Raw genomic sequence first — 17384 nt, forward strand, 5'->3', positions numbered from 1 at the left:
TCAATTGTAGTCACCGTGCTTTAGTCATCAAAGCCAATGGTTTCACTACTAGTAAAAAAGAAATCAAAATTTTTCTACCCCCCTCTTTCTCTCATTGTCCCCTCCCGTGATGCTTAATAGACTCGATAGGTGTTGCAATGGTGCAAATGCACCAATGGACATTAAAACCAAGAATTTCTTGTAATGTGTATTGCTTACATTGTGTAGACTTTATCTCTTCAGCTCCAACTTAGTTAAATATTTTAAGAATTTGTAACTTGATAGTAGAGTTGAAAGGTTTGTTTTTCAGGTTTCAAGATTGGAAACATTTGTTTGGTAAACATATGGCAAAGTAAATAGAGGTCTTTGACAATTAGTGGTAGCTGATTGGAAATAAGCAACGAATAGTAATGGTAATGTCAGTCGAGTCATTAATAAGGTAGTTGGTTAGTGGTGTGTTACGAATGGGAAGCACCTCCCCATCTCCCGTCAGAGACTGAATAGGTGCTGTATTTAGGCAAGATAATTTTCGTTGATAATGAACAATTTTGATGAGTGACCAGAAAATTCGGTCCTGGAAATTATCAGTAAGCTCCCAGAAAACCCTAATTTAACTGATAAGAATCAATACAAAACAAAAGAAGAGTAATTTTATTGATGAAAATAGAAAAGCAATATATATAATAGCAAAAAATAAACATATCAAATTTACTATTATAGGACATATCACATAAGAAATTAGGAAAATTCGGTCCTGAAAAATATTGATCACAGACTTTATTATATTTCTAATAAAGAACTTGAGGTCTATTAAATTTCTTATTTCTGATCTAGATATCAAACTTGCCCTCATTCACCTCATTCAGTTAGTTCTTCATGCATGGTGCATAAGATTTTTCATAATTCTGACAATCATTTGCATTCATATCTTCCCAGATAGTACAATCCTGCTCTTAATACTAGGTATGAAGTTAATTCTAAAAGTCATGCCTTCTCCCGTCATGTAAGGCTCAATACGACAGTGTTTTAGAAGTTTTATTGCAGCCATTATCTAATTGTGGAATGACCTTCCTTAACAGGCAGTTGAATACAAGTTGGAACTTTAAAGTTCAAACTTTCAGTAAATTTGTTTATGTTGAAAAGGCTGACTTAAGTCTCTTCATAGTTTATGTATGAAAGATCTATTTTAATTTTGTTACTGTTCTTAAAATGTTTTGTATTGTTCATTACTTCTCTTGTAATTTATTTATATCCTTATTTCCTTTACTCACTGGATTATTTTTTCCCTGTTGGAGCCCTTGGGCTCATAGCATCCTACATTTCCAACTAGGGTTTAGCATAACTACTACTACTACTACTACTACTACTACTACTACTACTACTACTACTACTACTACTACTACTATTATTATTATAATATTGGACATTTTACAAGAGTTGGCACTATTAGAAATCGAAAGTAGATGTCACAGCTATTACAAATTGCTGTTCAATTAATACCTTTCAATCTGAAATATTTGGTCAAAAGTTTTATAGCTCAGGAACAGTCTTGTAAATATGTACTTTCTTAAATACCATTATTTTAAAGTGCACATTTGTTTACAGTATGCAAACAATCAACAGGCCTATGAATGTGTCCTGTTCTAAAATACCATTACAAATGCTTTAATAGCAAGAATAACCAACTGCTAAAATCACCCATTAAACTGCACACCCGATTATTAACAACCACCCCTGTATGTCTTTTCCAGGGACTTTTTTTTAATATAATTTAAAATCTATGGTATCAATACTTACCTTGTAATCATCTATTTCCCACCCTTTTAAACCTTTTTTTAGTGGTATCAGGAGAATTTTATTTTAAGTACAGGTCTACATCTCTGAATATATGAAATTCTTGGTAGTAAAAGGACAGTGGTGTGTTTGCCCTGTGGCACTGCTTAAGGGGACTAATGCACAACACTGGGGAGGGGCAGTCAGGAAGTCAGTGGCTTTGATGATTAAAGCATGAAGAATAGGATTAGTACTGATATGCTGTACAGTAGTACAATTTATTAAAATTCCATTTTAAACTTCAGTTTAATCAATTTTCATCCGCTTATAAGTTTTGCTTCATCCACATCTTTTATATCATTGCAGAGTCCTAGTGTGATTTTGATTATTTTATTCATTACTCTGTTGTCTTGAGATTTTGGTTTTCCTGTATGCTCTACATGGCCTCCCTGTCCCAGTTTCTAGGCCATAACTATTTAATATTTAGTCCCTGCTCTTTTCCATGTATCCTTTCCTTTTTATTCCACCCTTCTCCATATCTCTTGTCTAGTGTCACACTTGCAATCATTTATTGGCCTCCATTCAACATTTTCTTGTGACCTCTTTAGATGTAATAAGGCGTAAGACTGATAAAAGAATGTTATTAATCCCACCAGGTTTGAAAAAAGGTTGCCACACTAATGTCATGTTAGCCTCCGTTAGACTGATGGTTGACTTGAATTTTTAGTGATTTGATTTAAAAGGCGGTGAAATTTAGTTATTACCCGTTCTTATATTCAGTGATTAAATTTCATGGTTAAAGTTGGTGACATGTTTTCATTTATAGGAAGTAAGCCCTTCCAACCAGTCCTGCAAGTTAAAAATTCGAATTCAGACATGTAATTAAGTTAGCTTTAAATAGAAAAATCATAATTTCTTAGTCATTTGAAATGCCAGCTTTGTCTAGATTAAATAATTTTGTAAGTCAGGTCATTTGAGGGAGCCTAGTTTTTAGTTGTGCTAATGGCAATTCTTTTTACAGGGTTTTAATTTTCTCACAAATGACGAAGATGTTGGACGTCTTAGAGGACTTCTTGGAGGGGCTGGGTTATAAATATGAGCGAATTGATGGTGGCATTACTGGACAACTTCGTCAAGAAGCTATTGACAGGTAAGTAATTTTCAAGAGTGGTTTTGATTGTGATAGTTTCTTAGCTATGCAGTCTTATACGCTGTCCTTACCAGTGGGCGTATCTTCCCAATGTCCTGTGAATGGTGAATTCTGAGGATAATTGGTGACCTTAAACTCCATAGTAATTAAACAAATTCATCATGTACACAGATCCAGTACAGGTAATGATAGATGTATGCAAGTTACAGAATGATGAAGGTAAGTTTTCTTTGGCTGTGGGAAGATAGATTACATCTGAAAGACTTTTTCCCTATTTAGCCAATTTTTTTTATGCGTGTAACTGATTTGCCAGATATTTTATAGCATTGGTACTAATTTGGATGGTTGTACAGGAGTAAAGCCACCAATAAAGAGAGCAGACCGTGTGGAAGGCACTTTTTACGGTTACCGTACGTTACATATGAAATTGAAGTGCTGTACTTGTAAATACATTGGTTTGATTTTTAATGTTTTCATTTTTCTCTATTCATTAGATTCAATGCCCCTGGAGCTCAGCAGTTTGTGTTCCTCTTATCAACTCGTGCTGGAGGTTTAGGTATTAACTTGGCTACTGCTGACACTGTTATCATCTATGATTCTGATTGGAATCCCCATAATGATATTCAAGCTTTTTCCAGAGCTCATCGTATTGGTCAAGCAAATAAAGTAAGTTCTTTACTAAGCATCATGCATGAATCTTCTAAAATTAAATAGTGAGGCCTATTTAAACTAGTGATACAGCAAATCTGTACAGTATATTCAATATAAGGCCATGTAATTCTGTTTTCATTGTAGCATGAATATTTGATGAACATAAAACTGTACTGTGAACTGAAGTTATTGCTCTTGTAATCGAGACCTTTTAACTTTCAGGTAATGATCTATCGTTTTGTGACACGTAACTCTGTTGAAGAACGTGTCACACAGGTTGCAAAGAGAAAAATGATGTTGACTCATTTAGTTGTACGACCTGGGATGGGGTCTAAGGCTACTAACTTTTCTAAGCAAGAGCTAGACGACATTTTAAGGTAAATTAGAACTAACTCGTAATACTTCGGTACACTGCATTCAATTTGAAGAGAATTTATGAAAATAAAACACATTGAAATAACAAATTCTCTAAAATGGCAGCATTTTATGTTTGGAAATTATAACAGATTAGTTATTGGATTTAGTTATTTGTTTATACAAGAAATAATGTCTCATTTGTACTTGAATAATAGGAAAGGTGTTCTGTAAATTTGTTGAGTTTTATGTAAATATGGTTTAGAATTTACCATGAAGTTTTTTATTTCATCTTGGAATATATCCTTCAATATTTTGGTAAATACTGCAATTTTTTCATTTAATTTTTTTTTTAGTGGCATTAAATTGGCCTGAATATTTATAAATTGTGCTACTGAATATCTTTCACTTATAATAGGTTTGGAACAGAAGAGCTCTTTAAAGATGAACAGGGTAAAGAAGATGAGGCCATTCACTATGACAACAGGGCAATTGAGGAGCTTCTAGATCGCAGCAAAGAAGGCATTGAACAGAAAGAGAACTGGGCCAATGAATACTTGAGCTCTTTCAAGGTGGCATCATATGTAACCAAGGAAGGTGAAGAGGTAAATGTAAACATCCTTGTGGTTTTAATTATAAGATTTATTCGCTGCAAACCAGGTTTTGGCTTTGAAGTTACAAGGATTTTATTCAAGTAAGTTTTTTCAGCATGATACCATTAATAATGTCCAGGAGGAATTATCTTTTGTCTTGTCAGAAAGGTAGTAGTCTCATCCTGCACATGTTCTTTTGAATTTTTATATATGTATTCATTAACATTGACTACTTTCCATGGTCCACCAGTGCTATCATCCAGCCTTCCATCATTTTTCTGACATCCATAGAATTATTCTGGTCTCATGTTGGTTGTTAGTGGAGTTAGTGCACCTCAATGGTATACTCTGGGCACTACTATCAATCTTTGCAGTGCCCCTTGGACCCTCTAGTTGTACCCACTGTAAACGCTTCCTTTTATCTATCTTGCTGTTCATAGTGTAACAGTGAGGTTATCCCCTCACAGTTACACCTTGGCATAAAGCGATTAAGGCCCAAATTACATAAATCCTAATGATCTAAAGGTTACATCACATTTCATGACAGTAGGTTATTAGGGCACCATAAGGAAACATCCAGACTTGGTATTTCAGTTGCCAGTGTTGTATAGTGTGAAACACCCTAGTTAGGTTATTGACTCTTCGAGTAATTTATAATATTCTAAGAACCTATATTTTTAAAAATTATTTTTAATCTATCTATCCTTGGTAGCAGCCCTTCCATGGAGTTCCCACCGTCGAAGTTGAAGACTCTCCTAAAAGTTAATGATCACATGATGAGTGCCTCCTCCCTCAGTCACATCTCTTTTCATGCTTCACGCACACTTTCATAAAAAGTGAGAATTGTTGTTTCATATGTTTGATATCTGACTACTTATTTCTACTGCGTGATGGGCATAAGATTGGTGAACCTGGGAGGATAGCCGATTGCAAAGTGGCCACACATAAGTTTTATTATATATATATATATTTTTTTTTAGTTGGAAACGGTATGTAGAATAAACAGAATAGACGGTTTGTAATAATAATTTTGCTGTGTTTGGTAATTACGTGTAAGTTGACACTAATCGTGTGGTCTTTTTCATGTGTAAGTTGACATTAAGTGAGTTGTCTGAATTGAGTGGTATTCAGTAAGGCTATTTATTGATGTTTATTGGTCATTGATATTTTATGTTATGAAAGGTACTAAATTTTCATGTACCCCCTTTTTTTTTTGTATAGGAGGAGATGGAAGATGTCGAAGTTTTGAAACAGGAAGCAGATAACACAGACTCTCTATATTGGGAGCGGTTGCTGCGCCACCACTTTGAACAACAGCAGGAAGACCTCGCCCGATCTCTTGGCAAAGGCAAAAGAGTTCGAAAGCAAGTAAGGAAATTTTGTGTAAGGCTATCCTTCCTATTTAACAACATTGTTTGTAGTTGTAGTTTTGACTCCCAAATGGCTGTTTCCCTTTATCAGAGGGTGGCTGAAGTTTCCATTATCATGAGTTTTGCTCATTTCACTTCTTTATTCTTTGTCATTTATTATCAGTGACAAGATCGTCTTGCATCTAGTTTAAAATCACAACTGTCCCTTATTTCTTAAGATTGAGAATTGACATTATACCAAAGAAAACTTGATATTTATTATTCTTGAGTGACAAAAATAAGTTTTCAGTCTTCAAAATCTTTTATTTATTTTTCATATGCACTTTCATAAACTTTTCTTCTTTGTAGTTGTCTTCTGTGATGTTTTATAGTAAACATGTTGCTACTCACTTTACAAAAGCATTTCTTGTTAAGTATACAGTTGGTAATTTACCTTTCTTGATTTACTTTCTTCTATTGTCTTTTTAAGAGTGTCATAGAAAAATATATTTTCAAATGAAAAGAATTGTGCCACAATATGTAAATGGGAAAAAGTGATCTGGATTACATCTGCTGGGCTTGTATGAAGCAACACTTGGAAAGGGATATGATCTTAAACTTTTGCCATAAATTGTTTAGACATCAGCTTTCTCTTATGTAGACCGGACTGTGGTCCATTAAATCTGCTCTTGTTGTAAAGCCATGATGTCCATAATTTAAATGTGTAGTGAGAGTTTCAGTTGCTCCTCAATTATAAATTTGAAGTTAAGGTTTGGGAGAGTTCTAGATTTAATTTCTTTTTTAGTTAGTTTTCCTATCTTTTACATACTTTCCTTCTCCTTTTTTAGAATTAGCTTATTGTTAAGTTACTTGACAGGATAAAGTGAACTAGATTAACTACAAATCAAAAATACAACTTGAAACAATCTGTAAGGAGGTATGAACGAAGAGAAAATGTTTTTATTTCACCCTTACCCTGGAACACAACCGAGGGTGGAATTCTCCCAAACCACATGAGGTGGTCACGTGTCATGCATTTGGAAACACTGCTCCAGTGTGTCATTTTCAATAGGTGTAGTGCTTTGTAAAACTTGGTTAAGGTGGGTACAGTAATATTCGGCTATTGCCAAGGAGGTGTAATACCTGGAGATGCCACTGGTCACTTTCCCCATACAAAACCGCGAAGTCACTTTGACGGCAGACACACCTGATGAGTAGGGCAGAAAGGACCCAAATTTGGGCCTAACCTTTTAAAATTCTGACTTTATCATCTTTTCATCATGGGGAAATTGAAATCCTATATTAACAAAGATATATATTTACAAAATATTTTATCAATACAGCATGCAGGAAATAAACAAGTACAGTACAGTACAAATTCATTCAAGGAACGAAGGAATGAAGACATGGTAGGGAAATCTAGAATCTTACCTTATTAAACTGCTATAAGCAACAAGTATCAAATTAATATAAGATGTGTAGATGCACTCAAAAGGAAATTTAACCAGTGACCACTGAAATGAATCTCTCAATTGCCGAGGCATTAAAGCAGAGGAGGACAGAAGCTTATTCTACGAAACAGCCAAGGAAGTTTATGAAACAGCGACAAGCACTGATAAAAGGAAAATTATCTATTGGCCTTGGAAAGAAATCGTTCAACTACCGGGGCAATACAAACCCTCCTTGCTACAAACAATAATTATCAGATGAATGTAAGATGTGAAGATACACTCATGAAAGAAAATTAACCCCTAGCCACTAAAATGAATCGGCTTAGTATAAGTTTGGCGACTTTGCATTTAATTTTGGGCTAGCAATTTTGTTGTAAAATGCTTGACAGTATATGTATATCTGACCTTGAGATACTTTTCAGCCACTGCATATAAGAATGATGAAAAGTTGATTTTTACAAAGTTTTTTTTTTAATTATGTCATGGTTTAAAAAAGTGCAAAAGTTATAGCCTACAGAATATCTACGGATGAAATGTAACCAATGAATTCAAGGTTTTGCCGAATCGTTAAGTGCATCCATGTGCAGAACACGAATTAGGTATCCTATAAGCAATAAAATGAGAGCTTGTGTCTTTTCCTAAACGATTATTCTAGTTGAACTGAGCTACCAGAGACATCTCCACTTTAGTAAACATGGTGAGCTACCGTCAGTTAAGCTGCAGGCTACAGCGCATTTTGCTCTACACGCGGGCTTGCTTCACAGATCAGGGAATAGGACACCTCCAGGTATTAAACCTCCTTTGGGTATCGCGGGTAATATGTTCCAACCCCCTCCTACCCTGATGTGTGTCTAGTTGTTGAAAAACAAATTAAATCGGTAGTTGTCAGTATATTTTTTCATATTTTTTTTTATTATAAGTTTCTGCTTTTATAGTCTCCTGATACACTTATAGAGCTTTTAACATTTTCTATTTTATTCAAACTAAAATTCACTTTTACTGTATTTACAGCTTGACCTATTAAAGAAAAATTAAATCGTAACTCACCGGTTAAGATACGTACTGTACTGTGCTGTACTGAACAATGTAGATGATGACATGCTCTTTTAAAGGCACCTCTTCAGCAGGTGCTGCATCGGGATTGTGCAGTATATTCGTTGTCGTCCAGTGTAGAAAACTATTTCTGTTGACTTTTTTTTGTTCTTGTGTGGTAAAAAAAAGTGATCGGCAGTTGTTTTATTACGTAGAAGGAGGTTTTTATGATTTTCTTTGACTCTGTCAATTGCATTTCTGAACTATAATGCACCAAACATCTGGGTCTCGATCATCTGCCATTTTTTGCTAAAATTGAGAGATATTCTAGTGATAGGCGGCCTTCCTCGTCCCCTGGATCCTTGTGTTCTTTGTCATCTATGTCAGATCATAATCCGTTAATGGATCAGAGTTGACTTCAATCAGATCATTTAGATTATTTAGGTTGTTGGTAATCATGTCATTGAAGTCAGTTCCTCCTAGCAATTTTTGCTAATCTACTGCCTTGCGGTTGATTTTATCTGGAGAATCTTACGCAGATGCTGACTACTTCTAGCCATTAGTTTTCCAGCAGGCATTGAGATTTTTGTTCCAAAGAATATTCTGGAAACACATTGCAAGGGTGTACTCATGTCAGTAAAGTACTCTGTCGTAGAGGAGATATCATCCAAGTCCATAGCCTTGACCAGATGTTGCAGCGAGTCTCCCATATAGAATGCCTTAATGCATTGTTCCATGGTTTGAATCAGTTGAGTTGTGTTCAGTAATAAGCATTTGATTTGTACACCCTCATGCAACAGGTCGATCCCGTATCCTCTAGTTCACTTACTCCTCAGCATCAGGTTTGTCATCGGAGGCAGCTTCTCCCTGTAGTCACATTCTTAAGGTTGAACCTTTAAAACTTATCCAACCAGCCCTTGCTGAAATTGAATTCTGTTGGCTTGGTGTAAGGCATTGTAGGGGATCCCCTGGTTTTTGTGGTCGGTGCCCACATCCGTAAACTTGCCATACAGCTGTCTGGCCTTCTCACAAATAGAAATAGTATCCAGTGTAATGTTTTTCTACCTACAATTACTGATCCATAGGGCTAAGGCAGACTCCAGTAATAAAAGAAATCTTTCTCTCCAGCTTATAAGTAGCAAGCTAGAACTGCATGTTTTACTATAGATGAGTGTCCCCTTTTCTTCTCAATCATGTCATTTCTTGAAAGAATTTTACGTAAAAAAAAGAATAAAAGGCTTTTCTATGCTTAGTTCTTTTCTTTGTAGTTATTAAAAATATTATTGCAAAGGGCTTTTCTAGTGTTATTAAGTGTTGACTAACTTCAACACTCATATTATTTTTGTTTGATTTATGTAAGGATGTTGGGTTTCTATTTCTTTCATATTTTAGAAAATGATAGAGGCAACCAGATTTATTTATTTTCCCAAACGATATTACAGTAAACCCTTGCTAATTTAACATAATTTTATCCAGGTGACCATGTTATTGGGCACATTTTTGGATCAGAGAATTGGTATATCTACAAAAATTCTGTTTATGGAAGAAGTATAACTATACATACATACATACACAGTACATGTAAGAAGTACAGTAATACGATTAAAGTACTTTTACGTTAGGTAAGTATCCATTAAAACATGTACTGGTATTTACAATAAATTAAAGAAAACTGTATGAAAGTCTGTAGATGTATAAGAGGAATGTAAATGTTTTCTTATCTAGTATTTTTTTTTTATATATCAATTGTTAATTTAATGATTGTCATAGCCTACCACACCGAATAAGTTTTATATGAAGTCGATAAGGTGATAGTGCTTAGCCATCTTTCTTACACTACAGCAATTATGAATTTGCTTCTTCAATAATTTATGGTTATAGGAATTTTAATTGATGAGCCTAGCATCCTTATATCATAGTTCTTAATAAAACTGCTGAAAGTTATCTTAGGTATGATTGTTGATGTGTAGTCTTGGGGTATGAATGTTGATGTGTAGTCTTGGGGTATGAATGTTGATGTGTAGTCTTGGGGTATGAATGTTGATGACCTATCTAACTTGAAATTGGATAATCCAGTTATTCAATTTATCGTACAAGTCTCTCCTTCATTTGTGCATATGCATTGAATTCTTCATGCTTATTATTACATTTTTTTATTTTATAAATGGGACTTCTTTGGAACTTGGAATTCAGTTTATGTATGCAGAATTTGTAACTAAACAGATGACACACAATTGCATTTTATATTTGAATAAGGACATAGAAATTTCTAGGATATAATTATAATTCCTAGAAAGGGATTTTGATAAATGAATGGCATTGTAAAAAAATAGCTGATTTTTATTTTGTTTAGGAAAATTAATACAGTACATCATGTAAGGGAAAGCTGATGACTTGTGGTTTCACATTGCATTCTCATCACAATCCATGTAGATGTTTACAATGGTACATTGATATACTGCCTATATATTGTTTGTATGTGATATTCTGCTTTGCTTCAGTTTACTTTCAGAATTATATAGCAAACAAAAAAGTTCCTGCTTTGCACAATTTCTGTAATGATTTGATAAGATTGAAACTTGAAATACAGTACATGTTCTCAACAGGTCAACTACAACGATGCTGCCGATGGACGCGAAGATCTCACCTGGCAAGAACAAGGCTCCGACTATAACTCTGACTTCTCCATGCCTTCAGACAACGATGATGATGGTGAATTTGATGAAAAGAATGAAAGTAATTACTCTGTTCTTTCCTCTACACTTTACTCTACTCTACAGTGTTCTTTGCGTGGTGTAATGTAGTATCGGTTGCTTGAGTCTTAACTCTTCTTTCCGCCCAACATAAAATTAATTAATTGCTGATTCATAGTATTTTAGGGTTTGATTATTTGTTACAAATATCCAAATGGTTACACATGCTTGAAGTAATTGTTAGTTCAATTTTTAAAATGTAAAGAAAAGTGTATTTAGAAAAGAAGTAATATTTGTAGCATGGTAGAATTAAGGTACATAGTTTGAGCTAGATAGTGGTTTCGTTGAGTTCATAAATTTATATATCTTAGTTTACCGGCGGATAAATTATTTGCATTTTGTCGTCGCTTGGCTAAGATCCTAAGAATTCCTTAGAACATTTATGCATATTTTTCATAGTATAATTGATCACTTAAGAGGTGGTTATTGACAGGAGAGCAGCATATATCATTCTTCCATGATTATTCTAACTGGATTTAGGGATCCCTCCTCACTTTGTAGTCATGGTTGTCATGCATACTGAACTTGTAGTAGACATTAACCCTATGGTGATGACATCGGCGGTGATAGAATTGTTGTCGGACTCATGATTTGCAAACTTGTGAACAATGATTTCTTAGCGTAACTAACAAAGGAAGAGAGACAGAATGAAACTGAAAATTGCATCATCAGATCATCAGAAGAATAAAACAAGCCTGACCATGGTATAGTGGGTTGACAATTTATTCATCTTGCATACAAGTACTTTCAAGGTTATAGTTGCTTGCACTCTTAATGTACTGTTGTTTGATCATGGACAGAAAGTTAAATTCCATGTATTTGCCTCATGAGGCAAAATAAATTGTATGGTGCGGATGGTATTTCTAATTGGACTTCTATTATCTGATTTACTGAAGGATGTAATTACCATGAGATTGGTCACTGGTCAGTTTAGTGAAGAGTCTGATGTATTGTTTGCTTAAGAATGAAGTGAAGCAAATGTAAACTTTAATTGGGATAAAACAAGAACTGCTTCCCTGTCAGAACTACAAAATTTAGCTTTAGACATTCATTAAATTATTTTATGCAGTCAAAAAATTCTTCCATTTCATGGTCGTTAAAAACTGCATAAAAATCTTGGTGCTAAATACAGGAAACCAAAAATTTTCTATTAATGCAGAAAAGGAATTCATCTTCAGAAAGAAAAAGTTCTTCCAACCAAAGCCCTTTTATTTATTATTGGCCTAATGCCACAATTAACATAATACTTTATTGTAATTTGTAATGAAAGAGTGAATGGTAGTCAAATGGTGAAATTTGCATGTGTCAATGCTTCCTTGGGTCTTTAGCAACTAATTGCCTGTGTGTTTGTCAACCACCCTGCTTAATGAAATCCCCAGATTTTTAAGTAAATCATTAATATTTTAGTTGTGTAATTTTTTTTTTCATTTACAGCATTTCACTTATTCAACACCTTATTTTTGCATGGCAATGAAATATTTAAGTGAAAATTTTGCTTCTCAAATAGCCCATCTTAGTTAATTTATGATATGTCATCAGCATAATTTTTTGGAATCTGAGTGGATTTCACATCCCTTTAATATCAACTTAGTTTTAAATGGTGATATTTTGTTACTAGATAACTTTTAAAGATTTTGACTTAGTGATGTTAGACAATTGTAAGCTTTGCACTCAATAGGCCCAGTCGTACAAATGGTCCAGGTTTTCAGTGAAATGCTGAGATGATTATAGTCATCATCCTGGATGTATACTTTATGCCATGGTTTGCCTCATGTCTGGCGTATGCAACTTTTAACTCTTCAATTTACATCAAGATTACATCAAATATCTGGGTGTCAGCCATAGAATACTCAGTTCTTTGTAATAGTAACAATTTACATAAAATTATATCAAGTGCCTCCCAATTAAAATATGCAGCAATTAGCTGCTAGTGACTCAAGAATCTGTTGGTACATATTTGCAGTTGTAAATTTTAGTCTTTTACTAGGAATGAATTATCAATAATTTCCTTGGCCATGAAATTGGATTAATTCAAAGTTACGAGTTTATATGAATAACGAAGTTAGCTTCAATAAGCGACATATATATGTGCGAGTGTGCATGCACATGCGCACGTATGTATGTATGGATGGATATTCAAACCTAAAACTGAATTCAGACTACAAACTTGAAAATTGAAGTAGAACATCCTAGTGATTTGCAAGATAGAATATTGGAATGGGCAGAGTTCAAGAAATGAAGAAAAGAAATCAAAGGGAGAAGGATGCTGTAAAGAAACCTTCAGATGACACCCTTTGATAATTTTTTATTTTTTTTATTTTTTTTTTGGAGCACTGTAGGGAAATTTTAGGTTCTTCATGGAAAATTCTCTCTCTCTCTCTCTCTCTCTCTCTCTCTCTCTCTCAGAATAACCATTTTATAATGGAATAAAGGTTTTTGACCTCTCTCTCTCTCTCTCTCTCTCTCTCTCTCTCTCTCTCTCTCTCTCTCTCTCTCTCTCTCTCTCTCTCTCTCTCAAATTGGTTATATATTTAATAGTGCAGTACGAGATGAATGTTTAATGCACTGTTAAATATTTTGTTGCAGGTGATAGCAGACGTTCTCGTCGTAGAGGCGATCGCAATGACCGTGATAGACCCCTGCCACCTTTACTTGCCAGAGTTGGTGGTAACATTGAGGTATGTAAATTTTGTGTATGTGATTTTCTTTAGAATTATATATTCAGACCTTGGTTTACTATTGAGCATTTGCTCCTATGTTTGTACAAGTCCCTCTTCCTTTAGAATAGAAAATTTTCTTCAATTTAGCTGGAACGGACGTTGAAATCATCAACTTCTGTTTTCAGCTGCACTGAGAATATATCCAAGGCTGTTTAATAATTTTCAAATCCTTTTTTGTTTTCATGGTTCATATTGGTATTGCATTGATAAAGGAAAGAAACAGGATGCAAGTGTAGGTTGGACACCAACAGTTTGTCTTAACCTTGTATAGAGCCGCCAAGTCTTCTCCCGCATTATTCATGGCAATGCCCATGATAATACCGTTTGAGGCTTCTGGATATTTGCCCCTGACTTGTTCCTCATTGTAGTATGATAGGTCCATGAGCAGGGAGAACTTGCATGTACATCAATAAGTTTTTTGGGGTTGATGGAGTGCGAAGGGATCGTTGCACTCCAACATGTGCTGATGGCTCTTCCCTGTAGACTTTTTGAGGAAGTGGTAGCCATGTCCTTCAACACAAGGTGTGGTGGCAGCTCTAGTAGGTCTGCAGCCAACCCAGTTTTCATACAGGACAGGAAGTATCTTGTCTATGCAACTTGTTCAATACAAATCTGGAGTCATAATAGAATGACTGGTTCCCCTGCTTCTATGCTTTCCCTCACTTAAGGATGAAGCATTTGTACTATTACACACTGGATTTGACACTGATAAGCAACCTTTGTGAGTACCTTATTTGACTGTATGAATAGAAAATAGTTCTTCCCATCCTTTTACGAGGGGGATGATGGTGAAATTAATGGTAACCCATTGGTTATAATTTTTGTAATTTTTCGTAAATTTTCATAATTTGGGCATACTACGAAATTTGATGGCTAAATATTAATTAACTGTACAACTGTTAACCCAATTTTATTACATATTCATATCTAAAGCCACTAAACCCGTCGTAGTTGCTACCATCGTAACCGTTTACTTGAAAGCAATGTTGCCAAATGCTCCTGATCAAATCTCTGTAAAGAAGTAAAATTCCAGTAATATTTCCCAAAGTCCTCATTTATATTTTTTGATATAAAATTAATATTGGATCTAATGAGGAATTCTCTAGAAATTTCAGTAGGTGGAATACTTTTTTCTGTTTGTATGACTCGTGGTCTAGTTCGTTTACAGCTAACTTGGTATCACTGCACTCAACTTGCAGGGAGATGTTTTTTGTAATTTCTAATCAGCAATAACTGTCTGTATTACTTTGGAATCCATGCAACAAATTTATTACCAAAATATTTCTTTATTACAAAATATTAATAAAATATGAGAAAATAGATAAATACTGCATAAACAAATGCTCTGATACCATTAGATGGCGTGGTTGCATATGGATGGTATTGGCCAGTCATCAGCTGACCAAAACAGATAATATCTCGTTACCTTCATTTATTAAAGAAAGTGCATTCAAAATAAATTTATTTATTACATATAAATGATAATTGTAAGCTTATATACTGTATATGGTGAGTGTGTGTTTGTAAGGTCATTACTGGGGTGTCTGAGGGTTGCCAAACTCCCCTAGAAAACTTTATCTTGGTGTTTAGACGCAGTGTGATTTTAGGTGCGTCCTATGACACAGGAAATATGGAAATTAAGTACTGCAAGGCACTATTGGACTACAGTAATCATCTGTATGGCAAGTTGAAAAGAGGGGCCTCAAGTCATCAACTTTGCTCTCACAAGGGACCAGGAGGCTTGCATATTCCAATAAAGGAAAGTCCTAGGGTGACTTCTTACCTACCGATAAGCGAATTTCCCTCTTTTAAAGGTAGAAAGGTTTTTATACTCTTAAGAACAAGTAACAAAAGAGAAGAGTCTGACAGGAGAGTTGGCGAGGCTACTTGACCCCTGCTCACCCCCTGTTGTCAACGACCTCATTTAACAATCACGGTTGTTCCAGCTTCACTTAACACAATTCACCAATGTAAAGGACTGGTTTGTATCACTAGGAAATGTTGAAATCCTATTTTTTTTCTTTTATATTTTTTTAAGTCCATTAAATATGCTGGTACTAGAAGCTTAAGTGCCAGTATACTGTTTTAATGGACTAGAAAATATTGGGAAGTTTAGGAGTCAAGACAAAGTTATTGCTTGGCATAAAGGCCTTCTCAAACAATTATATCAATACTGTACAGCATGTAGTTCTTAGGTTATAATTACGTTAATTAAAAGTAATACAAACAAGTTTTAATAAATAGTAGGAGTACAATACTGTGGAGATTGTGTATGCAGTGGGGAAAGCATAATTTTCTTTTTAATAAATGACATTAGTATATTGTTTTCACCGACAAGTACCTCTCTACTACTGCATCATTTTATATTTCTCTTAATTTGAAGATAGCAATTTTTTTTTTAATTGGAATTCATACATACATACATACATACATATACAGTACCAAGGCACTAATTTTTGGGGGTAGCCAACACCAAACAAATGAAACAAAAAAAGGGGACCTCTCCTCTCTACGTTCCTCCCAGCCTGACAAGGGACTCAACCGAGTTCGGCTGGTACTGCTAGGGTGCCACAGCCCACCCTCCCCCGTTATCCACCACAGATGAAGCTTCATAACGCTGAATCCCCTACTGCTGCTACCTCCGTGGTCATCCAAGGCACCGGAGGAAGCAGCAGGGCCTACTGGAACTGCGTCACAATCGCTCGCCATTCATTCCTATTTCTAGCACGCTCTCTTGCCTCTCTCACATCTATCCTCCTATCACCCAGAGCTTTCTTCACTCCATCCATCCACCCAAACCTTGGCCTTCCTCTTGTACTTCTCCCATCATCTCTTGATTCATCACCTTCTTTAGCAGACAGCCATTTTCCATTCTCTCATCATGGCCAAACCACCTCAACACATTCATATCCACTCTAGCTGCTAACTCATTTCTTACACCCGTTCTCACCCTCACTACTTCGTTCCTAACTCTATCTACTTGAGGAACACCAGCCATACTCCTTAGACACTTCATCTCAAACACATTCAATTTCTGTCTCTCCGTCACTTTCATTCCCCACAACTCGAATCCATACATCACAGTTGGTACAATCAATTTCTCATACAGAACACTCTTTACATTCATGCCCAACCCTCTATTTTTTACTACTCCCTTAACTGCCCCCAACACTGCATCCTTCATTCACTCTGACATACATCTGCTTCCACTCCACCATTTACTGCAACAACAGACCCCAAGTACTTAAACTGATCCACCTCCTTAAGTAACTCTCCATTCAACATGACATTCAACCTTGCACCACCTTCCCTTCTTGTACATCTCATAACCTTACTCTTACCCACATTAGCTCTCAACTTCCTTCTCTCACACACCCTTCCAAAATCTGTCACTAATCGGCCAAGCTTTTCTTGTGCGTGTGCAACCAGTACAGTAGCATCCGCAAACAACAACTGATTTACCTCCCATTCATGGTCATTCTCGTATACCAGTTTCAATCCTCGTCCAAGCACTTGAGCATTCACCTCTCTCACCACTCCATCAACATACAAGTTAAACAACCACAGCGACATCACACA

General features: G+C 35.3%; 1 protein-coding gene across 15 annotated transcripts in view; it reads left to right on the plus strand.

Annotated features, from left to right (window-relative positions):
* Mi-2 (chromodomain-helicase-DNA-binding protein Mi-2 homolog) overlaps nucleotides 1-17384 on the plus strand; it is a 97804-nt gene that overhangs the window by 50558 nt on the left and 29862 nt on the right. For 10 of the 15 annotated variants that reach the window (XR_011041196.1, XM_068358751.1, XM_068358756.1 and 7 more), the window contains exons 18-24: nucleotides 2774-2902; nucleotides 3397-3568; nucleotides 3776-3930; nucleotides 4326-4512; nucleotides 5722-5883; nucleotides 10939-11068; nucleotides 13672-13763. Coding sequence is in view for 14 of the 15 variants with exons in the window: in XM_068358751.1 (XP_068214852.1) it covers nucleotides 2774-2902; nucleotides 3397-3568; nucleotides 3776-3930; nucleotides 4326-4512; nucleotides 5722-5883; nucleotides 10939-11068; nucleotides 13672-13763 (1027 nt within the window). In the remaining variant the exon portion in view is untranslated. The remainder of the gene's footprint in view (nucleotides 1-2773; nucleotides 2903-3396; nucleotides 3569-3775; nucleotides 3931-4325; nucleotides 4513-5721; nucleotides 5884-10938; nucleotides 11069-13671; nucleotides 13764-17384) is intronic. The other 5 variants (XM_068358755.1, XM_068358764.1, XM_068358765.1 and 2 more) reach the window with 3 other exon arrangements.

Source organism: Palaemon carinicauda, chromosome 35 (assembly GCF_036898095.1).
Source record: "Palaemon carinicauda isolate YSFRI2023 chromosome 35, ASM3689809v2, whole genome shotgun sequence".
Taxonomy (NCBI): domain Eukaryota; kingdom Metazoa; phylum Arthropoda; class Malacostraca; order Decapoda; family Palaemonidae; genus Palaemon; species Palaemon carinicauda.